The sequence below is a fragment of the Hoplias malabaricus genome, chromosome 3 (assembly GCF_029633855.1).
Source record: "Hoplias malabaricus isolate fHopMal1 chromosome 3, fHopMal1.hap1, whole genome shotgun sequence".
Taxonomy (NCBI): Eukaryota; Metazoa; Chordata; class Actinopteri; order Characiformes; family Erythrinidae; genus Hoplias; species Hoplias malabaricus.
Genome location: NC_089802.1, coordinates 50,823,782 through 50,846,720, shown reverse-complemented (window position 1 = coordinate 50,846,720; position 22,939 = coordinate 50,823,782). Strand labels below are relative to the sequence as shown.

The 22,939-nt window shown below is 36.8% G+C and overlaps 1 protein-coding gene across 8 annotated transcripts in view; it reads left to right on the top strand.

The window, feature by feature from the left end:
* Window positions 1-22,939, top strand: part of rad18 (RAD18 E3 ubiquitin protein ligase) — a 54,683-nt gene that overhangs the window by 19,537 nt on the left and 12,207 nt on the right. For 4 of the 8 annotated variants that reach the window (XM_066665332.1, XM_066665328.1, XM_066665331.1 and 1 more), the window contains 2 exons: window positions 7,833-7,955; window positions 10,520-10,658. In XM_066665332.1, the coding sequence (XP_066521429.1) occupies window positions 7,833-7,955; window positions 10,520-10,658 (262 nt within the window). Of the gene's footprint in view, window positions 1-55; window positions 762-4,148; window positions 4,285-7,832; window positions 7,956-9,527; window positions 10,500-10,519; window positions 10,659-22,939 lie in introns of those variants that run through there. The other 4 variants (XM_066665327.1, XM_066665326.1, XM_066665333.1 and 1 more) reach the window with 4 other exon arrangements.

Genomic DNA, 22,939 nt, shown 5'->3' with positions numbered 1-22,939 from the left:
TGTTTTTGTGACAGCCAGTCTAAACAAGAAAAAACTGTGTCATTTTCTTGCTTAGATCATTACCATAAATTCATCATCTGAGCCTTCATTCAGATGTTACAGAGCACCTGTAAGTATGGCTCTTACTTTTACACAGAAGAGATTTGAGAAGTGAACACAGACTGGACAGAGAGAACTAGGGTTTCACCCCTTGGTTTTGGTGGTTTCAGGGAAAATGTTCTTACTTCAGTGGTTCTTCTGAGCTTTTTTCCAGAAACTCTTCCAAACGAAAAGCTTTCAAATGAGTTGCAGTGTTGCCAGGATGTGCGCGTGTGAGACTCTGTCAGATTCTTCAAAGAGATAAATCAATATAATGAGAGCTGCAATGAGCCCCTACAATCAGTTCTGACTCATTCAATAGTGTAACCTTCTTAAAGAAGCGCATACAGTGTATTTATTCAAAATAAAAGAAGATGCAATCCTGCTGAGAAACCTAACATCGAATTTGCTAAATACTTTGAGTTTGTGTGCAGTTATACATCACCTGTGTCTACTGTTTGCTACTGATGAATGCTAATTTGGGCGGCACTGTGGCGCAGTAAGTAGTGTCGCAGTCACACAGCTCCAGGGACCTGTGTTTGGTGTGTTCTCCCCGTGTCCATATGGGTTTCCTCCCACAGTCCAAAAAGGTGGTAAGTGGATTGGCGACTCAAAAGTGTTCATAGGTGTGAGTGAATGTGTGTGTGTTTCACCCTGTTAAGGACTGGTGCCCCCTCCAGTGTGTGTTCCTGCCTTGCGCCCAATGACTGAACTGGATAAGCGGATACAGACAATGAATCAATGAACAAATGAATGATTTTAATAAATTATATAATTAAAAGTCAGGGTTAGGGGCTCCAGAATTATAATTTCTGATTTCTTGCTATTTTTGTTTGTTTCTATATTAAACAGGAGCAAATGGTGAAAGGAATATGGCAGTCTTAGAGTGAGTCCTGAAATAACCTGAAAATCATAGCTAGTCAGGTTTCTCTTAACTAGTTTTGTTAATTACACCGTATTGTGAAAATATCAGAGACACATTCAGTTTAAATAAATAAATAAATAAAGTATGAGGTATTGGATGAAAACCAGAATATTTTCTGAATGAATACACATGTTGGTTAATTTTTGTGCTGTGCTTTAATCTTAAACACAGTGGGTGACAGCTGTTTGCTTCCAACAAAGCTGTTTCAATAGACATCATCAACATTATTACCCATTCAGAGAAGCACTAAAATTCACAGAAGCACCTAAAAAAATAGTTTCTTCTCTAGATCTGTAGGAGATGCTCCTGAAAAGACTGTATGCAAGATCCATTTACAAGGGACATGTCAAAAGAAAATAAATGGAGCTGGAGTTTAAAAAATAGTTTAGAGTAAGTATAGAGAATCTGGATTCCAAACAACCATGCAAGACTTGGTGGATCATTAAAAATTTCACCATCTAATTAAAGAATTTAAAGCTGCCAGACAATAGAATATCAGCCTCCAGTTTTGTATCGGACCTGAAAGTTTCTGTCAATCCTTCCCTTTGAGAAGATGACTGAACTGTGGCTTTGAAAAGAAGGGTAAGTGGCAAGAAAATGTTACTAAAGAAAATGAAGTGCAGAAAATATGGCGACAACTTCCACTAGTGTTTTGAAGCAGAGAATCTCAGGTGCAGCCCAAGGTGGTATTGACTGAGTTGAATCTAAATTTGTAGTTGAGATTACCTGGATTACTTGTGTTGTGAAAAGCAGAAAACGCAAGCTTTAAGACTGGATTTTGGAAGTGTGGAAATATACCCTTGGAGATTTGTTTGAAAAATTGAATTTTATCTTCTTCACCTCGTGAAAGCTGATACAAAGACAAGGGGGCAGCACTAAATGCTGAAAATGTACTTGGCTTCTGTGTAATCTTCTGGCAAATATTTTGCTTTGTTATTTACAGATGGAAAATTAATTTTGTGAAGCGTAGTGAAATGAATATGACTTCACTACTTCTATTCATTTTTTAATGCCAGTCACTATGCTGATTAACCATGATTTCCAAGTGCACTGTTTGCTGTGGCACTGTGGCTTTATATCGAATAAGATATTTGTGTGTCTTTTACAGTCAGACCCTTAATAAGGCCCACACCAAGCCCCATGTCCCCCAGTGCTATGTGGATAAACTACAGCTTTTCGATTTAGTTCTCTAAGCCAGAGGCTTGTCTCTTTGGAGCAGCTTGCCCTTCCAGCTTCTTTCTGAGGCATAAATGAAGTGAAGTCATTTGAGTTCGTTTTCTGTTAGCTTTTCACAGGGGGCAGAATGTGGTTGATATTTGCCATGTATAATCGACCTGGCAGGAGGAAGATGAAAGGCCAAATGAAAATAGCTCAGTTCAGACATTTACACTAGAAAGAGGATGTTGAAATATTGATGCACAGCACATAGGGGTCTCTATAAATAGTAGCCATGTTGAGATAACCTCTTGATTAATCGGTGAATGCCTTGATGAGTCACTAGCCTGCTTGAACAGCTGATGAATATGGAAATGGCAGAGGGAGATAGTGAATGAGACAGGCAGGAACACGCTCGCACATACTGCTAAGGTCATTGGTCAGTCATAGTTCCTTATTGGGCAAACAAAATGGTGAGCCTCCAAGTCCACATATCGCCTCTGTTAGTTGTATTGTATTGCATGTTTGGAGTTGCAGTAAACCATACTATTCTTTACATAAACAAATTTGAAGGAGGCAGGGAGCCCAGTAGGATATTGGATCCAGTGCTTCACAGAAAAATAAACTCGACATCTGTCAAGAATATTTATAAACCTTTATTTTTTTCCAGTGATCCTTTATTTTTTCCAGTGAAAGAACATTCATTCAGCATGCAGGATTACTTGAGTGTCTTCAGCCTTGGGCAGGATATGGGTTTAATCACCTTTAGCTCTGTCTGAAATTGAATTCTTGGCTGAAACATGCATGCTACATATAGAAAATCAAACCTTCCTTGACCTACCACTGGAGCAGCTGTGTTTTTTCGACATGGATGGAAGAAGAAAGGAACAAGCGCACACGAGGAAAACTGCTTTCCCTTTTCTTGCACGTGTTTTTTATGTTTGAAGAATGCATTACATAAGAACCGTCACTGTTTGTGCTTGGACCACTGAAGATTAAACCCAATAGCCGTCAGTGGGGAATGTTCAGTCTCGTCTAAGTGTTTCAATGACTGTCAATAGACATATGCACAAATGCGTGATTGTTTTGTTTATTACCTTTATATAGCACCTCTATACGTTTTTATCAAGGCGATGCACAAATGGCTTTACTGCTAAATAAATAACAAAAATAACATACTGCAATTTTAAACATGCTTTAAACATTATTTTAAACATTTTAAACATTATGTTTGCACTATTTTAAAGCACTGTAAGAACCAAGGACAGTGTGATTGATGTGACACACCAGAATCTGTTTTAGTTCTGAGAAATTTGTGCGTCATTTAGGCTGCTGAATGCGAAAGAGTGAGGGAGGGAAAGTTGTTGATTTGTATTATTTATTTGTTGAATCGTGGATGTCTTAAATGAAAAAAAACAGTAAGCGTGATCTTGAGAGGAATGTGTGTGATTGAACAAGATGCTGAAAGATCTCTGTTCCCAAAAATTAAGAACACCTGCCCAATAAACTGTTTAGTTAGGTGATGTGTGAAATTGACATCTACATGATACAGGATTTTTCCAAGAGAATATTGCCCATATCACAGTCCTATTACCAGCTTGTGGTCTTCACGTTGTTCTTCTGCTTTTCTAACGTTGCACAAAGGGACCCAGCCTGCCATGTTTTGGAAATAGAAATTAGACTCATTGGACCAGGCCACATTGTTCCTTCAGTTCAAGGCTAGTTTTGAAACTCAAAGACTGCAGCCCTGTAAACAGCAATGGGAAATGACACATGCTTTCGGTAACCTTTATGAAATTACTGTGTTTCTTTGTACTTACACATTGATGAGTCTTGGGCTTTGCCATTTAAAGCCTAAATGTCTGGCTATAATGAATTTGTCTTTAAGTACAGTTCCTGCTCATTTATTGCATACAAAACACCTTGACTATGTCAGCTGACCTACCACCTAATGCATTCCTGACCTTGACATGTGCTTTTGTTTTATTAGCATTATTCAGCTCATCTGTGAGTGATCTGTGATATTGATATTGCAAAGACCAATATTGCAGTACAAAAGGATACACTGTGCAGACCCACAACAGAAGCGAGTAAGCAGAAACAGGCCAGCAGAGAAATGACTTTGATGTGCACTTGGTGGGACAGAACATTACACTCTGAATGACATGACTGACATTTACTATTTTGTTGTTTATGTATTTTTACTTATTTACCATAAACACATTCTGCAAAAATCTAATAAACTGGCTGATGCTGAATATTTCCAAGACTCTCTGAAGCTTTAGTCTGTGATTTTGCTGACATGGAATACATGCTGATATTTTCCAGTCAGTCTAAAACCGCATCTTTTTCAGAGCAGAGGCCAGGCACCAACTGTCAGCCATTTTCACACTTGGTATTATTATTTTACTTGATTTCTTATAAACGTTAAGCAAATGGGTCCATTAAGCAAGTATTTGAATGATGTCATGTGCTAGAAAATACGTATACTGAGGAGGCAATATATGCCCTTTTTGATCTGTGATGCAATTAACATTTGTCTTTTTAATTTGTTGGTGTTAAATTATATGGGTTTAATCAATGCATAATTGTCTGCCATTTCCTGAAGCCCATTTTTGGCGAATGTGGCAGTTTATATTCTAGAGAACGAAAATTTCCTGAATGCACAGATGTAGTGTGAAGTACTCTACAGCTGGATCCAAATGTGACATTTCATCTGTGTGCATTACATTTACAGTATTTGTCTTATCCAGAGCAACTCTCAAAAGGTGCTTAGTGTTTAGACAGAATAGGTATCCTAGCTAGTACCAATAGGTTAGAGTCCAAACTCCCTCTGAGCTCAGATGCTGCCAGAACAAGGGCCTGTGTTAATACCTAGAAAGAACAATATGTAAGTGCAATACACAGCATCTAGTCAGTGCTTCAAACCTAGAAAGAAAAACTAGTCAGCGCTCATACCTAGAAAGAAAAGACTAAAGTGCAATATAAGTGCAAAAACAGTTTGTTACGGTGAGCACTTAGATTAGTGCTCACTTAAGTGGGCCACAAAGAGATGCGTCTTCAGTCTGCGTTTGAAGACCGTAGAGAGTCTGCTGTTCAGACAGCCAGTGGAAGTTACACCATCTGGGCACCAGGACTGAGAAGAGTCTTGACACTAGTCCTCCATGTGTCTTTAGGGATGGCATGTCAAGTCAAGCTGTACTTGAAGCTCGAAGGGTGCAAGATCAGCTGAAGGGGCCTGATGGGTTTTAGCAGGTTGCGTGATTTTCCTGTGACTCTCCTCTTTTTTCGGCCAGTCAGATGATCTTCCTGTATATTAAAGCACTTTTGATTGACCTGACACATGACATTATCCATTATTTACATTTTTGAGGCAGAATAAACCTGTGATGACATGCTATTGTAGGAATTCTGTTCTACATGAGATACAAACATTTGTGGCTTTTAGGGGTAGAAGAGTGGTCATTGTAACACGGGTAGCCTGCTTTCATAAGCAGAACTAAGAATGCTGGGACCTGTTATTCTATTATATATGATCAGATATACAAACTTTACAAATAGCCACTGAAATGGCAATCTCAGTTAATTATATTCAGAGCCAGATGCACATGCATAGGCTGCAAATTATTCCAGCTTGTATTTCAGTTAATGTCAGTATATTGATGGTTTATACATCTAGTCCTAGTTTGTCTGTACTTTGATTCAACACATATAAAAATCTCAGGGAGAGCCATGCACTACTCAGTGTATTTGGTTTGGTTTTCACTGAATTGTTTGAGTGTTTGAGGAAAAGTAGGATGTTTAAAATTAATTTATGCCCTGTGAAAGACTGGCGCCCCCTCCAGGGTGTATTCCTGCCTTGCGCACAATGATTCCGGGTAGGCTCCGGACCCACAGCGACCCTGAACTGGATAAGCGGTTACAGATAGTGAATGAATGAATGAATGAAAATTTATTTTTTCAGACCAACTTACCTCTGCTACTAATAACAACACAAATGGTTTTTCCAACACATTGCACTGATAAGTTTTGACTTCAGCGAACAGCAGAGTGAATGCAAATGTTACAAAATAAGTAAGGAGACTTAGCTTGTAACACTTGGTGATATTTAACATTTAACCTTACATTATGAATTCTCTCTCTCTCTCTCTCTCTCTCTCTCTCTCTCTCATATATATATAATTTGCTCTGGCCATAATTACGGTAGACTTTTTGTGCAGTTGCTACTGGACGTTGTTTGATTGTGCTTTTCTGTGGAGATTACACTAGATGTGTGTGAGAACATTTTGTTATGTTGTGTGTGACTCAGAACCCTTGCCTTAGCAGATGAATATGATGATTATGTGTAAGAATTTTGTAAAGTAAAAAATAAACTCAGAGAAAGACTTGCATCCTGATGCTGATCATGAAATGTCTACTTTTCCCCATTATATCTTCATTCATTGCATTGATTTTGCATCTTAGGTCACTCCTATATATATATCCTTTTGAGTTGTGTGTTGGTGATTTTAAGAGGTAAAGTTGTACAAAACTGCCACCAAATCGAACCCACACATCAGACTTTACAGGTGACTCAGGTGCAGCAGACAAATCCACCATATTAGTGTGTTTTGTTCCAGTAATCCTACTCAATTCAGTTTTAAAATCCCCTTGGAGTCATCAGATAAAACCCAATAAATTCAACTCTGTTCATCAAAATTACATATTTAGTAACTGACTTTTAAAAAAAAATGCACCTGTTGCCTAAAAAAAGGCTTTGATGCAGCTCTACACCTTCATCTTTTACAGAGAACAGAGATCTCGCCTGCAGCTCAAAGGCCCCACTCTGCAAATTAACATGACTGGTCCTTTAGGTTTATGACATTTTAAACACTGCCGTTACAAAGCCAAAATTCTCAGCCATGGTTTGGACTTCTTATTTAGATATTGAATGAAGGCATGTATAAAGACCTTCATTCATTAGCTGCAATTTCAGTTGTGTATGAGTGTTTGTTGTAATGTTCTATCGGAACTCATTATTAATTAATTTATTAATTTTAACACATCCATGATATGTCTGGAGTGCACCAATAAAGCCACAACCAAACTCATGTTCCTTCTCTTTACTCCAAACCAGTATATTATTAATTACTTTTTTGTTTATGCATTTTAATTATGTGTATTTATTCTAATGTTATATATTTACTGTGTACATGCTTTGGCATCTGTTTTGTGGTCATGATTTGGCACAATGTTTCTGCAAATAAACCCACAAGTTCTTGGTGTAGGAGCATGAACCCAAAGATAAAATGGGATTAACATGGCGTATACAGCATAAAGTATCAGTGTATTTACAAACAATGCTTGGATTTAATATTTTTTTTAGTTTATTCTGTCTGTTTCTAGTGAAGCTGATGGCAATCTTTTCAAATTTCAAAGTCCTATTACCTTGACTTTAAACATTTGTATTACACAAATGTGGCCCTTATTTCCCCAGCTTGAAATACAATCATGATTGAAGTGTTTTTGCTCAGTTATTTTTAACTTATGTATAGGGTTTTTTTGCACTGCCTCGTGTTTCTGTTCAGGATATAATTGAACAATGTTTAATTCTTGATCTAATTATAATGTTTTCACTCAATTTGTATTCCTCGAATGTGGCATTTATTTGCCCATCTGTTTCTTCATCTCCCAGGCAAACAGCACAGCAGTGAATTTTCCCGTCTCATCGCTCAGGTCAGAGGTCGTTTGGAGACTACTAGAAGGACACAGTTTAAGAAGGAAGAGGAGAAGTCACTGGAGGCCTCTTGTTCAGGAGGTAAAAACAGCTCTATTATCTTCATCAGAGATAGGGCTTCACTCTAGACCTGCAAAGGGTCTTTACCAGGTGGGCTCAACTCAGTAAGCAATTTCCTCTGCAGAAATGGGGCCTGGAGCTTATGACAGCTGTGTTTGTGTGTCTGCTTGGAATGGTTATTTATTGGCTGCAATAGATTTTGGGAAAAATTCTCATTGAGCCAAGGCACAGGGCAGTTCATGTTAAATCACCAGAAGATCTTGGAGCCAAAATATTAGGAGATATAGAGTGACTTCAGGTGATTGGAGTGCTTTCAGTGAAAATGTTTAGTGTAGGAATGTGTTAAAGGTTTAAAAAATCATCTTTTTCACTTAATTCATTTCAGTGTCATGGTTTTTTAACAAATATAAACATAAAAAAAAACCAAATTATCTATGTATATTCTGAGATGTACACATCATATGAACATTCACTCTAAATGACCCTTTAAGATTGATTGAAATTAATTGGAAAAAAATATGCTGTCATGTCATTTTATCAGTTTGATTAAATATTTTAGTTTTCCTTTTTTAGGAAATATTGTTTAACCACTCCTCAGCTGATTTTTAAAAGAATATCATTTGCTTAATTTGAGTACAATTTTTATAGCAACTACTTAAATGTAGGTGATTTATGGCATCTAATAATTGTGTTCATTTATTATTATGCTATTTATATGCATCATCTTTAAATTATTTTTACAAAGCTTTGCATATTTTAGTTAAATATCTCAAAATTAGAAATGATTCTTTTGACTCTAAACTAATATTTCATATTAGATGTGAAAAGTGGGCTCATGGTTTTGGGAGGATATTGTGTGGTGGGGTTCTTGTAGGCTTTTGGATTTACTGTTAAATAATATCAGTTGGTGTTATATTGTACAGTTCTGCTTGTGTGATTCGGTAAGGAAGCTCTGTGACTGTGAAAAGGGAGCAGACCATCCGAGAAAGGCAGTAGCAGATGTTAGGTGTAATTAAGAACCACCTGTGAGTGGGAGTTTATTATTTCTCCCAGTTTCTTCACACAGGTACTGAATCAGTAAGTAGATCAAGACACAAACTATAGACATGAAATGTTCAATTGTGGCAAATCTTTTTCCTAAGCAACACTTAACCTCATTTATTTAACAGAAAAAGAACATTAGCACACAGAGATTGTGTTAGAAAGAACTTAAAACTTGAAAAAAAATGTTTTTAACATTGAGAGGGAAGTTTTTGTTTTAAAATGTAATTAGAATTTTAATTTAATCATTTCTTATTACCATTATGAATTTAGAAGGTTTTGTTGAATTTTGAGTTATGTTGTTATAGTGCTGCCAGGGTTAAATCCTTAATGGAAATTTTAACGCATTAATTTTTTGAAAACACAAATCAATCATTTACCAAATTTGGTTACAAAATCCTCTTGTAATTCACTCTTTGTACAAAGCTTAGAGTAGCATTAGTGGTTTTATTTAGCAATAAAACACAACATCACTACTGCTGGAATCAAAAGGTAGATTATCCTGTATTTATGCTGAAATATGTTCATTCATTATCTGTAACCCTTATCCAGTTCAGGGTTGCGGTGGGTCCAGAGCCTACCTGGAATCATCGGGCGCAAGGCGGGAACACACCTTGGAGGGGGCGCCAGTCCTTCACAGGGCAACATGTGCACACTCACACACACCTACGGACACTTTTGAGTCGCCAATCCACCTACCAACGTGTGTTTTTGGACTGTGGGAGGAAACCGGAGCACCCGGAGGAAACCCACGGGGAGAACACACCAAGCTCCTCACAGACAGTCACCCGGAGCGGGACTGGAACCCACAACCTCCAGGTCCCTGGAGCTGTGTGACTGCGACACTACCTGCTGCGCCACCGTGCCGTCCTTGCTGAAATATGTATTCAATCTTAAAACTCTCATTATACCCCTTCCTCCACACCTGCTGCTCTTGTGCAGCCTCTGGCACGTTTCCACTACTATCTCACTTATTCCATTCTTTAATGTCTTAAAATTGTTGAAAAAGGTTTTTTATTGTTTGAGCTTCACTGCAGGAGCATGAATTTTTCTCCTTTAAAGAATGTCGGTGCTTTGCTCTGCTTGATTCTAAATCTCTCTCTAAAACGTTTACTCAGCAAATTTAAAATATTATTTAAAAAAATAACAAAAAAGAAAGATCAACAAAAACATGGTTGCCTCCTTACCAGTTGTTCCATGCATAAAATAAAATATATTTTTATATATTAAATAAAAATATATTTATCTCCCTCCCAAAAATTCGGTGAAGTACTAGCAGTTTAGCTGGTAATTACCCTAACACACCACCACTACATCAAGTGTCACTGAGCATTGGTTGCAGTTTGACCTTTTCACACTCTGTACAATGCAGACTATATTATATTCCTGATCTAAGGAACGATTCATTTTATATTCTGTCATTGTCTGTGCCTTACGCGATTTTGCTTTGAAGTCAGAATAGTACTGTATGTGTACAAGTTGTCAATTTGTAGAAATGTTAAAAAAAATTTATTTTTACTAAATTGTTCCTTTTTTGGATGCAGGTGATCATGCAACAGTCCAGAGCACAACTCAAACACTGGTTTCTCCAGCACTGGAAGTGGCTAATCACGAGAAAACATCAGTTATAGAGATTACATCAAGGTCACCAAGTCCCACTCTGAGTGAAGTGTCAGTGAGCAGGTGAGCACTGTAGTGTATTTCCCAGTGATGTAATTCATCAAATGTGGCTAGGGCATCAAGGGGCATTTTCAGGTTATTAAGAAGGATTTTTATATGAAATGTAGACTAGAATACCTTATTGTTTCTGCTTGGTCATATATTGTTTTTGGCATCTTGGGCTGTTTGAATATGGTATGTGGTAACAAGCTAAACTGCAGTAACACAAGAAAGAGTTTATCATTTTTTTCCAGCTTGGGCGTGGGGATTTCAAAATGGGGAAACCTTTCTATATAATTTTACTTTTTAAATTTGTATTTCAGCAAGCTAATTACTCTAGCTAAAACTGTGTTGTTAATTACATCTTGCCTTGAAAATACAAAATAGCGTGTAAACAGGCTGGGTTGATGATGAATTCACTTTTAAGCTGAAAATGGCCTTTATCAATTCTTCATTATTGAGGGAGCTGGTGGCTGAGATCTAATAGCATACGGCTTCCTTCATCATGCCCTCAGTCTTCATTATGTCTGTTGACTTGTGGCAAACTCAGAAAAACTGAGGGAGTTGACGCTCTATTTTTAAACACTCAGTGTATTAACTTAAGATGTAAAATAAACGTATTTAATTTTTTTTAACTCATCTTGAAACATGTTCCTTATGTATCTAGATGAAGTTTTTGTGTAGTTCCTAGTGTAATAAAGGGACCCTTTCTTTGCAACTGAATCCAGAGAGTTTCACTTTTCCCCCCTATGTTATATAGTCAGCGCCATTATTTTGTTGAAGGAAGTGCTTTGGTTCATCACTTATTGGTAGTAGAAAACTAAATTATTTTTCAGATTGACAATGCCTTTAGCGCCATTGAAATTAGTTTTCAGTGGTTGAACACATTCCACAGTGCGGTTTGAGGAAAAAACAATGTGCTCTGTATTTTTCTGTCATTTGTTAGTTTTATTAAGAAATAGAGAAATATGAAGGAATTTACTGTATGTGCCGAAGTCTTAGGCACCTAAGATATTTATATATTTAAACTAATGCCTTCTCAGTAAGCATGGTGCTTGTATAAATTTATATTAAATCACTTACTGCTCAGATAAATAGCTTTTTAAATCTCTGGTGCTTAAATTTTTTTTATTGCTAACAATATAATATGTTTAGATTAGACACATATTTTAAAATGATATTTGATGATTTATTTCTTGATCATAGAAAATCCGTGCAGAATATTGGATATATGTTTAGGTTCACTGTTCTTTTATTAATATGTCCCATATAATTATGGACCTCATGATGGCTGAGAGAAGGTTGACCTTATTAAATATTTTAATTCAGTTGAATATTCTGAAGCTCAGAAATTTCCCTGGTCACCACCAAAATCCTGTGTTAATGTGATTGTCAAACCTGCAAGAGTTCAAAATTTGTCCTTCAGCTACTATGTAAGTGTTAGGATAGTGATGAAACGCTAAGAGAAACAATTATGTGCATGTAGTAGTATTTTTATTTTGTGCGTTTATGTTTGGAAACTGAAGTAAACAAAGTCATAACAATGAAAGAGACAGCATTTTGTTCTATGTGCAACACATGGTATATTGTATCATTTAGAAACGCTATACCACACTGAAGCTTATTTCTGGGATTGAAATTTGTGTGTGAACATTCTAGTATTTTCATTACTGGTTTGTTTTTTGCTTTAGGTGTAGTACATTGCCCCACATTTCTCTCATTTTCCTTTGCTGTATGCCCTGGTGCTTGAATCGCGTGGGTAGAACTTGTTCAGGTGTTGGAGCAATCTGATTAATTACATTCCCAACACTCCGTGCTCTCTCAGTCGTCACACTGATAAGAGGCTTCCCTGAAATGGGTGGAAAGAGGGGTACTGTCTGTCTCTTCAGCTGTGACTCTCTCTCTCACTCCCTCATTTAGACAGGCTCTCTCTCAGCAGAGGAACCATCCTGCTATATTTACAGCAATATTGATAGGTTCTGCCTCCATTACCGTCCTGGGTCTGCGTAATGCTGAGGTTCTGTATGTTAAATGTACGCAATTACATACAGGTCCAATTGTGCTAATCCAGTAGCTCTTTTACCTAGATTTTTATATTATGGACATAGTTTATTGACAATGGTCTTTAAAATGAATGCATAAACCTTTTTCAGTTTGGAAAAATTATAATCAGTAATAAAATTCAGTACTTTGTAAAAATAAGAGATCACGCATGATTCGTGAATTTTCCAGAATAGCAATGAGGTCATTTTTCAAGAGTTGTTTCTAAGCAATATACCTATAAAATAATTAAATTACATAAAGAAAAAGCCATTTCAAAGGAATAATGTTGACAAGATCTACAGGGTGGGCCTTTTATATGGATACACCTTAATAAAATGGGAATCTACCCTGTAGATTAAATGGGACTCAATTGCACAAGATTTTGTAGAGTCCATAGGTTCCCATTTGATAGATAAAGCTCTTTTTTTTCCCCCACTGGTGTTTTTTTCTATTGTTCCACTGTGAGAAGACAACTCTGTGCAAGGCATCTGAAAGTATGTGGAGCTATCACACAAACCTAAAACCCATTTGTTCATAGTAGTTAAATAATATCTCCAGTCACATTTGTATATTCATTGCATAGGAAAATGGTTTTAATTAAATCATGAAACCTGAGATTATATGTTGCATTGCGTTGTGTCCTATAGAGTGTGATATATTTTTTTAGGTCACATAATTACAAAGTTAATTTAATGTGTGTGTGTGTGTGTATAATTAGTAACATGTCTAATATAATTAGAAAAATGTCACCATCAGAAAATGATATATTGAATTTAAATACATTTGTTTAGTATAAATTTTTAGCATTAATTAGATCTGTTTGTTTTCATAGCACACTCACCCTTTGGCACTTGCTCTGTCATGTCTATATTGCCATTATCTTAAAGCTCAAAGGAGTGAAACCCAGCTCAGTAGTTCAGTAGTTTAATACAGAACATGACTCGTTAAGCAAAAGTACACATCTAAAACTTCCTGGCAGTCATTTTGAAACTGAGCCACACGCAGTAAAGGTTGAAATATGGTGGTGTGTGTCTGTTGTATTTATACTCTGAAATGCAATAAATTTAATATGGTGGTCTGTGCAGAGGGATTGGACTGTGAAGACAGTTATTAATTATCAGCTTTGCCCAGAGGAATACCTCAGTATCACGATACCAGTACTGTTAAATATCTTCCGCAGCTGTATTAAAATGCTGCAATTACCTTGAACTGAGACAGTCAAAGAGCAAATGAGTTATAATGTTCAAAATTTCCATGTCTCTTTGCTCATTTCTCTTATAGCTTAATTTATTTCCTTGTTGATATTAGAGCTCAGCATGTGAGACACGTTTTTAAAGGGTTTATTTTTCTTCTATTTAGTTATATTACTGCATTCAAATTCATAAGTGAGTGCGTACATTACAACATGTAAACAGCAGGAGAACAACCACTGGCCTTGAACATAAATACAGATTGCGTAATAATAAATGCTTAACCAGATGGGACCCTCTGGTCAGCCCTTTAACATTTGAGAATATTATCTGTTATTTGAAGAGGACCATGGATTTGTAGTGTAGGTGTCCCGCTTGCTTTGTTCTTAGATAAAATGACACATTGCACTAAATACATAATAAATGACGTTCCAGCTGGATTTATTCTTAGGATTTATTCTCTTATTTGCAGATGATTATAGGTTTGCAGTGACTAGATTTGCGTATTGTTGTTCAGGTATCAAGGCTGTATAGGCGTATTCAATATGTTTATCCCTTAGTGTGTTATGTAACATGAAAATCATAGGTTTGAATGTACAAATTAAGCATTGTGCTCCATTCACAATGTTACACAATGTTCACATATTGAGGGACGTCAGTTACTGTGTCGCATTCTGTGTCGCAGTATTTTTAGGACTGTGGTACAGCCTGAATTTCTTACTTAATGTTCTTTAATCGTTTAATACACTTAGGCATTCTAAAGAGGAAGTGTATTTGCAGTGGTTTTGTATATTGATATTTAACAGGATTATATGCCCTAAAGTAGCATTAATATATACATTTGCTATTGTTTTTCTATAGTGATTACCTCAGTTTCAAAAGGGTGATTTTGGAATTGTTAGGACAGTGGCTGGCTAAGTATTATTTACATTGTTTCAGAGGAGTTTGTCCTCCCTGTGTCCACATGGGTTTCTACTGGGTGCTCAGGTTTCCTCCCACAGTCCAAAACAAACATGTTGGTAGGTGGATTGGCAACTTAAAAGTGTCCATAGGTGTGGGTGAATGTGTGAGTGTGTGTCGCCCTGTGAAGGACCGGTGCTCCCTCCAGGGAGTGTTCCCGCCTTGTGCCCAGTGATTCCAGGTAGGCTCTGGACCCACTATGACCCTGAACTGGATAAGGGTTACAGATAATGAATCAATGAATGAATGAACTTTCATAATGCAGCATCCACATTCCAGATGCATGCTTAAAGATGGAAAGGTGATATTATCCATGCAGTCAGCATTCCTTTTTTTTTTTTTTTAAATAGAAAAAAAAAGCAGGTTTTGATCTCATACACGTGACCTCGAAATCTAACACCAGTTCTGCCAGAATGTTCCATTCAGGACAATACGATACAAGCGTATGGGTAGATGTACTGAGTCATTTTGTTCGATAAACACATAACAGAATATTGGGAAGTTGTACACAGTTAAAAGAACCTTATAGGCTAGACAATGCTCTAAAAACAACTCAGTGTGTCAGTAGCACTGGACAGCAATTACAAATTATGAAGGAGAAACAACTTAGGAACTCAAATTAAAAGTGAGAGCTTTATATATAATTTCTAATGAGTCTTTTAATATGAAGCAACCTGAAATGAAGAACTAATGAAGTCTGGAGGTGGGGATGCGGCAGCAGGGGAAGGAGCATTGGATAATGGGCTGATAATGTTGATGATTGTTGAGTCCATTTTAGATGTATTACAAGATGTACTGAAGGCGATACAAGGGATGACACATTGAAGAAAGAAGTGTAACAATAATGATATCATTGCAGTTCAGTTATAAACATATATCTCCATTTGCTAGTACGGACCACGCCTATAGAGGCTGAAATGGGGAGGTGAACTCAGAGGTCTTTGGGGAGGAGTTCAGGGTGGTTTATGAATGCGTATGAAGCCTGACCCCCCCTGTTGGATAAATGAATACGAGAAAAGGGTGGAGGCGGGAGCAAGTTTAAAACAGGAGGCTCGGTGGGCTTGATAATGGCCAAACATGGTTCTAAATATGGGGATCAACAGAAATGACCGAGCGCGGAGGAGCAAGCTGATGTAGTGAAGCACTTGAGTCGAGATCCGTCTCCTGAACTACAAACCGGATTCCAAAAAAGTTGGGACACTAAACAAATTGTGAATAAAAGCTGAATGCAATGAGGTGGAGATGGCAAATGTCAATTTTTTTATTCGTAATAGAACATAGATGACAGATCAAAAGTTTAATCTGAGTAAATGTAACATTTTAAAGGAAAAATATGTTGATTCAAAATTTCAGTGTCAACAAATCCCCAAAAAGTTGGGACAAGTAGCAATAAGTGGCTTGAAAAAGGAAATTGAGCATATAACGAACAGCTGGAAGACCAATTAACACTAATTAGATCAATTGACAACATGATTGGGTATAAAAAGAGCTTCTCAGAGTGTCAGTGTCTCTCTGAAGCCAAGATGGTAAGGGGATCACCAATTCTACCATTGTTCCATAGAAAGATAGTGCAGCAATACCAGAATGGTGTTACCCAGCATAAAATAGCAAAGACTTTTAGGTTATCATCATCAACCGTGCAAAACATCATCAAAAGATTCAGAGAATCTGGAACAATTGCTGTGCGTAAGGGTCAAGGCTGTAAAACTCTACTGGATGCTGGATGAAATAACAGAATGGGCTCAGGATTACTTCCAGACAGCATTGTCAGTGAACACAATCCACCGTGCCATCCGCCGTTGCCAGCTGAAACTCTACAGTGCAAAAAGGAAGCCATTTCTAAGCAAGCTCCACAAGCTCAGACGTTTGCACTGGGCCAGGGGTCTTTTAAAATGGAGTGTGGCAAAATGGAAGACTGTTCTGTGGTCAGATGAGTCACGATTTGAATTTCTTTATGGAACACTGGGACGCCATGTCATCAGGACCAGAGAGGACAAGGATAACCCGAGTTGTTATCAACGCTCCGTTCAGAAGCCTGCATCACTGATGGTATGGGGTTGCATGAGTGCTTGTGGCATGGGCAGCTTGCATGTCTGGAAAGGCACCAGAGAACTATGTTCAGGTTCTAGAACAACATAGGGAAGACCCTGCATTTTTCAACAAGATAATGCCAGACCACATTCTGCAGCAACCACAACATCATGGCTACGTAGGAGAAGGATCCGGGTACTGAAATGGCAGCCTGCAGTCCAGATCTTTCACCTATAGAGAACATTTGGCGCATCATAAAGAGGAAGGTGTGACAAAGAAGGCCCAAGACGATTGAACAGTTAGAGGCCTGTATTAGACATGAATGGGAGAGCATTCCTATTTCTAAACTTGAGAAACTGGTCTCCTCTGTCCCCAGACGTCTGTTGAATGTTGTAAGAAGAAGGGGGGATGCCACACAGTGGTAAAAAATGGCCTTGTCCCAACTTTTTTGGGATTTGTTGACGCCATGAAATTTAGAAACAACATATTTTTCCCTTAAAATCGTAGATTCTCTCAGTTTAAACTTTTGATCTGTGATTTGTGTTCTATTCTATATATAATATTAGATGTTTGCACCTCCACATCATTGCATTTGGTTTTAATTCACAATTTGTTTAGTGTTCAAACTTTTTTGGAATCTGGTTTGTAAATGAAGCAAGTTTGTCTGATGTGGGGTATATATAGGGCTGAGAGGAGGAGTTCTATTATTCTTCAAATCATGTGAAACTTTCATGATGAATTGACCGCTAGAAATCTTCCAAAATACTTGGGGTGATATCTTTTTTACATTCACAAGTGAAACTTAAGGTTTTTTCCTTCTGTAAACTTACTATTTTGGGAGATGCATGGTTTTAAGTGGACAGCTGCGATATGGAAAATTTTGCAATATTGCAAGGCAACAAAACATTTTCAAGTCTGACTCTCAGCCCAAGAGTTCATTTTATTTTAAATTATTTGCTGTAATTATATATAGCACTGATTAGTTTGTTTGCATTTGGATTGTCTGCACTAGACATCTAAGAAAATATCCAGCTTTAAAAATGCAATTCAATGAAATGAAAAACATTTAGACGAATATCCCAATCATTTCAGCATGGGTGCATGCACACAGATGTCTAGATTTTCAGCTGTTTCTATATTGGGGGTCAGTGGATTGACAATCATTGAATATATAGAGTCTGGATTTTTTTTTCTGCTTGATTCTTGCAAAACTTTTTCAGCTTATCAGTGACAGCCCTGAGACAGGGAGGTATATTGGTGTCTCTTCTATAGGTTATCAGTGTCATTTTCTGTTTTTATACCACTGGATCTATTTTAGCTGATTTAAGTGGGTGTTTGTGTCCTGTCAGTCACCTTGATAATTGTAAACATAGAAAGTCAGAATTGTGATGCTGTTTATAACCATTTATAAATCTTAACCAGTCTGCCAAATATTTCAGACAGGGGACAGTGATTTAGTTTGAAAGCAAAATAAAGTTTAAACCATGATTTAACGTTAAAAAAAAGTTCTGCTGAGTGCACTGAGTTAATCTAGCCTCATATACCCTGCCAAAACCAAGATGCTGCTGTTGTACTTTAATGAAACGAATTAAGGTGGAATCAGTTTTCAATTTAAGCTGTACCTTTTTCTTCATTATCATAGAAATGGAGGAATTTCAAAACATCCATTTGATTTTGTTAGCAGCCTTGTGCTGTGAGGCGTGAGGACACTTAATTTGTTTTATGGATTCTTTTTATACATTGCCAGTGCACTATATATAAATGAATGGATCGCCTGAGCCAAGATAGATGGGGTAAAGCCTTTTTATTTTATTTACTCTTGGTAGTTACCCTGCTGTCTAGTAATGTGTCCGGCCTTAACATACATTTAAAAAATGTGTTCAAAACACATTTTGATTTCCCTACAGAAATCAGATGGCACTACAGAAAAAAGAAAATGATTTATTCATAATATTAATGCTACCCTCAATTATGATACATAAAATATGAAATGTAAAAAGTGTTACAACAGATATAAGGTGCAATTCAAAGATGTTGTTTTGGGGAAACCTCTTGCTTAATGTACTTCAAACATAAATTTTGGTCAGAAGATTTTATTGTTATTCATTGAATAGGAATCAGGAGACTCAGCAATGTGTGCTAACAGTGTAATCTGTCAAATTACAGCTTTTTATTGCAGAACATTTCGGAGATAAAACATTCCTGAAATAAATTATAGTACTTGGTTCTTCTACCTTTATAAATATAAAAGCCATGAACCTCTTTGATACTAATGTTTAACAAGGTTTAAAAGCCCATTGAAATTCTTCACAGAAATCTATCCTTGTTTAAGTGTTTCATACCGTTTGAGTTTTCAGACCAATGTGAGCAACTTTCTTCAGTTAACACTATAGGTCATTTTTATCTCAGAAGACCATGACAAAATATTCCTTTTGTTTTCACCCAGCAGTTTCTGTTCTTTCTGCTGTGATGACTCTGAGAACTTCATGTTGGTCTGAATGCCCTGCAGAATATGCAATGACGCAAATCTAATCAAGGTCTCTGTGTCTCAAGATAAGTTCAATTGACCACCATAAATTGCATTTTAAAAATGTTTTTTCTGTGTTTATATTTAATATACCATAATATTTTGTATTTATGTGCCAAGTTTTCATGATTGCCACATACAGAACAGGGATTATGCTCCTCTGCAAGTTGTGGGAATACCCCAGTAACCCACTACTTCTCAGTGCTTATTGGTTTACAACAGCAGTTCAGCTGGACCTCAGGGCTCCCTAGATGATCCTCTTTGTTTTTATTTTGTTAGATCCCAACTCCCAGCAGTTGGGTATAAAGCATTTGAAAGACCCTCAGGACAGTTCTGAGAACCATTAATTTATAAAAACATGACAAGCCTAAGATAAAACAAGATGTCAAACTGATGAGCTCAGTTAAGGCTAAAGCACAGCATGGATCAGAAAGATCACCAAATGTATAACATTTGCCCAGTCAAGGCTGGTTTATACCTATGCAAGGTTTTCAAATAAATCCCTGTCTGTCACAACACAGAGAAGGGAATTGTGGGTAAGCATAGCACAAGAAGGCTTGCAGACCCCAGATTCTCAACCTCATACAGATCTGCTGAGTTGTGTGTCAAGTAAACCCTGATTTGCTATCAGGTGGCCATGGTTACCAGAACCAAACAGTACTCAAACCAAGCTACCAGAAGTAACTTGGGGAGAAAAAAGAGCAGTTTGTGAATTGGTTGTTAGTAGAGGTACAGTGTAATATTGTCATAAACCTAGCTAACTTGTCATAAACGTAGTGTCAAAACTTAGCTAACAAGCATTAAAATCCAACAATGTTTCAAATTGGTCTAGACCAAGGGAACCATGCTACAGATATGAATAGGCCCTAGGGTCATCACAACCTATTACCCTAATTTCTCATTGCCACTGTAACTTTTATTTAACAAAAAGGTCTTGCAAACCTGGTGTCTACCCCTTGGTCTCTGTTTAAATTAGCCTTCTTTCTTGTTTTATGCAATTAGTTTAGTCTAATTAGTAACATCTGAAGCAAAATATTGAATATTTGGAATGATCCTCTTGTGTTGTGTTTATTAAGGTCAGTGCTGTTGTTATCCTCAGGGGTAATTCTCTGCAAATATTTAATCATTAATATTTTCTTAATAACCCAAACATGAGGATACAACCTGGAGTTTGTGATTTACTTCTTTGCTGTGCCCTTAAGTTCTGTCATTGGGCATTGAGTCTAATCACATTGGATTTAAAGAGGATTAGTGGGGCATGTCCAATTACACTGATCGCTAGACAAGACTCTTCTGTTCTAGGTCCAAATTAACTGTTATAGCTTATGCTTATTCTTTGTGTTTTCCCATTAAAAGAGGAATACTAACCAGAAAAATCTTGAAAACAACTGCAGTCTTTGATAAAATTTTAGTTACAGGACATAATTTATATGGATTTACTTTTACTCTTAATCCATTTTATTTAATCAGAATTTTTTATGCATGGTCCTTATAGAGAAAAGTTCCATATACGTGAGAAATTCTTAGTGGTGGATTTCACTTGAAATAAACCTTGTAGCACAATTTCTAGGAAAATATAACTTAAGTCTCTGTTACAAACATTCTGATATATTAGTTAAGTTGGATGGATTTTTTTTTTAGCTATAAAATGAAAGCTTCTTATGGGAAATAATGTAAAACGGTTTAAAGGTGAAACAATGTAGTCATCTCAAAGGCCTTATTCAGTTTTAGTTATGGCCATTAAAATTATATTCAAGTGCTTTTGATCAGGACATAAAGCACAATTACTTTTGAAGTGTTCATTCCAGATATGGTATTGAAGTGGCAGCAATAATCCTGTTCATTACAGGAGGACAGATGTGAGCACTGGTGCAAAGCTGTCGTATGTGGGATTATGACTGAATTTCTAATCCCCCAAATTTAATACTTTTACAGGAGATATTTGGCTGGCTGTAAGATTTCCTGTTGTCTTTTGCCTAACTGAGTAAATATTTAAACCTTGGACAAACCATGTGACTTCGTCTGTTCAGATGCTGACTTTGTCTGTGCAGATGCTGCTGCCATACTCTACAAAAATGTGTTATTCTAAAAGTTAGATATTTAAATGTTTTTTCGTAAATATTCATCAATGTCTTCTGAACATCTTCTGCTGACCTTCCATGTTTGACCCCCAGAAATTTGTGTTTGAATTGTGGTCTGCTTTTGTAATTAGGAACAGTAAATATTTATGGGCTGTAAATCCTCAGGACACTACGTTTACGGTTTTATTTTTTTGGCTTCCTTAGTCTCTTGCTCCGAACAGAAGGTCTTGGATATGAAGAATCCTACATGGTTCTTGACATGAATATACAATTTTTGAGGGCCTATAAAATGACGCATACATTCCATAGAGGTTATTAAAAAAGAAATCATCACACAGCTTATTTATCCACATACACATATTACTGAACACTGACAAGTAACATGAAATATATTGATTTTCTTACAATGTGGATGAATATTGATTATAACCGTGGCACTTGTCAAGGGGTGGAATATATTAAGCAGCAAGTAAACAGCATGTTCCTGAAGAGAAAAATGAGAAAGTGTAAGGATCTGTGTTACTTTTACCAGGGCCAAACTCTGATGGCTAGACCACTGGTTAAGGGTACTTCCAAAGAACAAGTTTTATGGGGTGTTCCCAGTATGAAGTGATTAGTAACAATGAGAGGTTCTCCGAGGAAAGACATCCAATGAACCAGTAACAGGATCATGGAAGCCCAAGGGTCAATGATGTGTGTAGGTTTCAGTGTTATGGCTTATTGGTGCATGGTTTAAAACAAAAGTGGTATTTTGGATTATTGTTTGGCCTGACATTCTGATTGGACATTCTGATTTCATTCAAGGCACATAATAAAAATAAACTGCTCATAAAGAAGTTAACATTATTCTTATTCCCCTAATTGTGATATACAGTACCAGTCAAAAGTTTGTAAACACCATCTCATTAGTCATTGGTGGATGACCTCTGTACAACCCAAGTTATGGTCTCAAACACATTAAGGAGACAAGCAGTTCTACAAATTAACAGCTGTTCACTGAAAACCATTCCAGGTGACGACCTCATGAAGCTGACTGAGAGAACGCAGAGAGTGAGCAAAGCTGTCATGAAGCAAAAGGTGGATACTTTGAAGAATCTAAAGTATAAAACATATTCTGGTTGGTTTACCTGTTTTTGTTTAATACATAATTCCATATGTGTTTCTTCATAGTTTTAATTTTGTCCATTTTCATTTATAATGTAGAATATAATAAAAAAAAACACAGAAAAATGTATGTAGAAAACAGCCCAAAACAGAGGAAACCCTCCCTGAGTGGGTGTGTCCAAACATTTGATGTTTCCTGTAGCTGGACATGATATAGCTAAAATTTCACTTACAAAGCTGAAATCTATTATTTGGTGTGTTATGGCCATTGCAATGTGAAACCGACTGAAAAAGATTGTCTCAAAAAAAAAAAAGAAAAAGCTCTGGAATGCATTTTACCAAACAAATCAAGTTTAAAAGCAGCCTAAG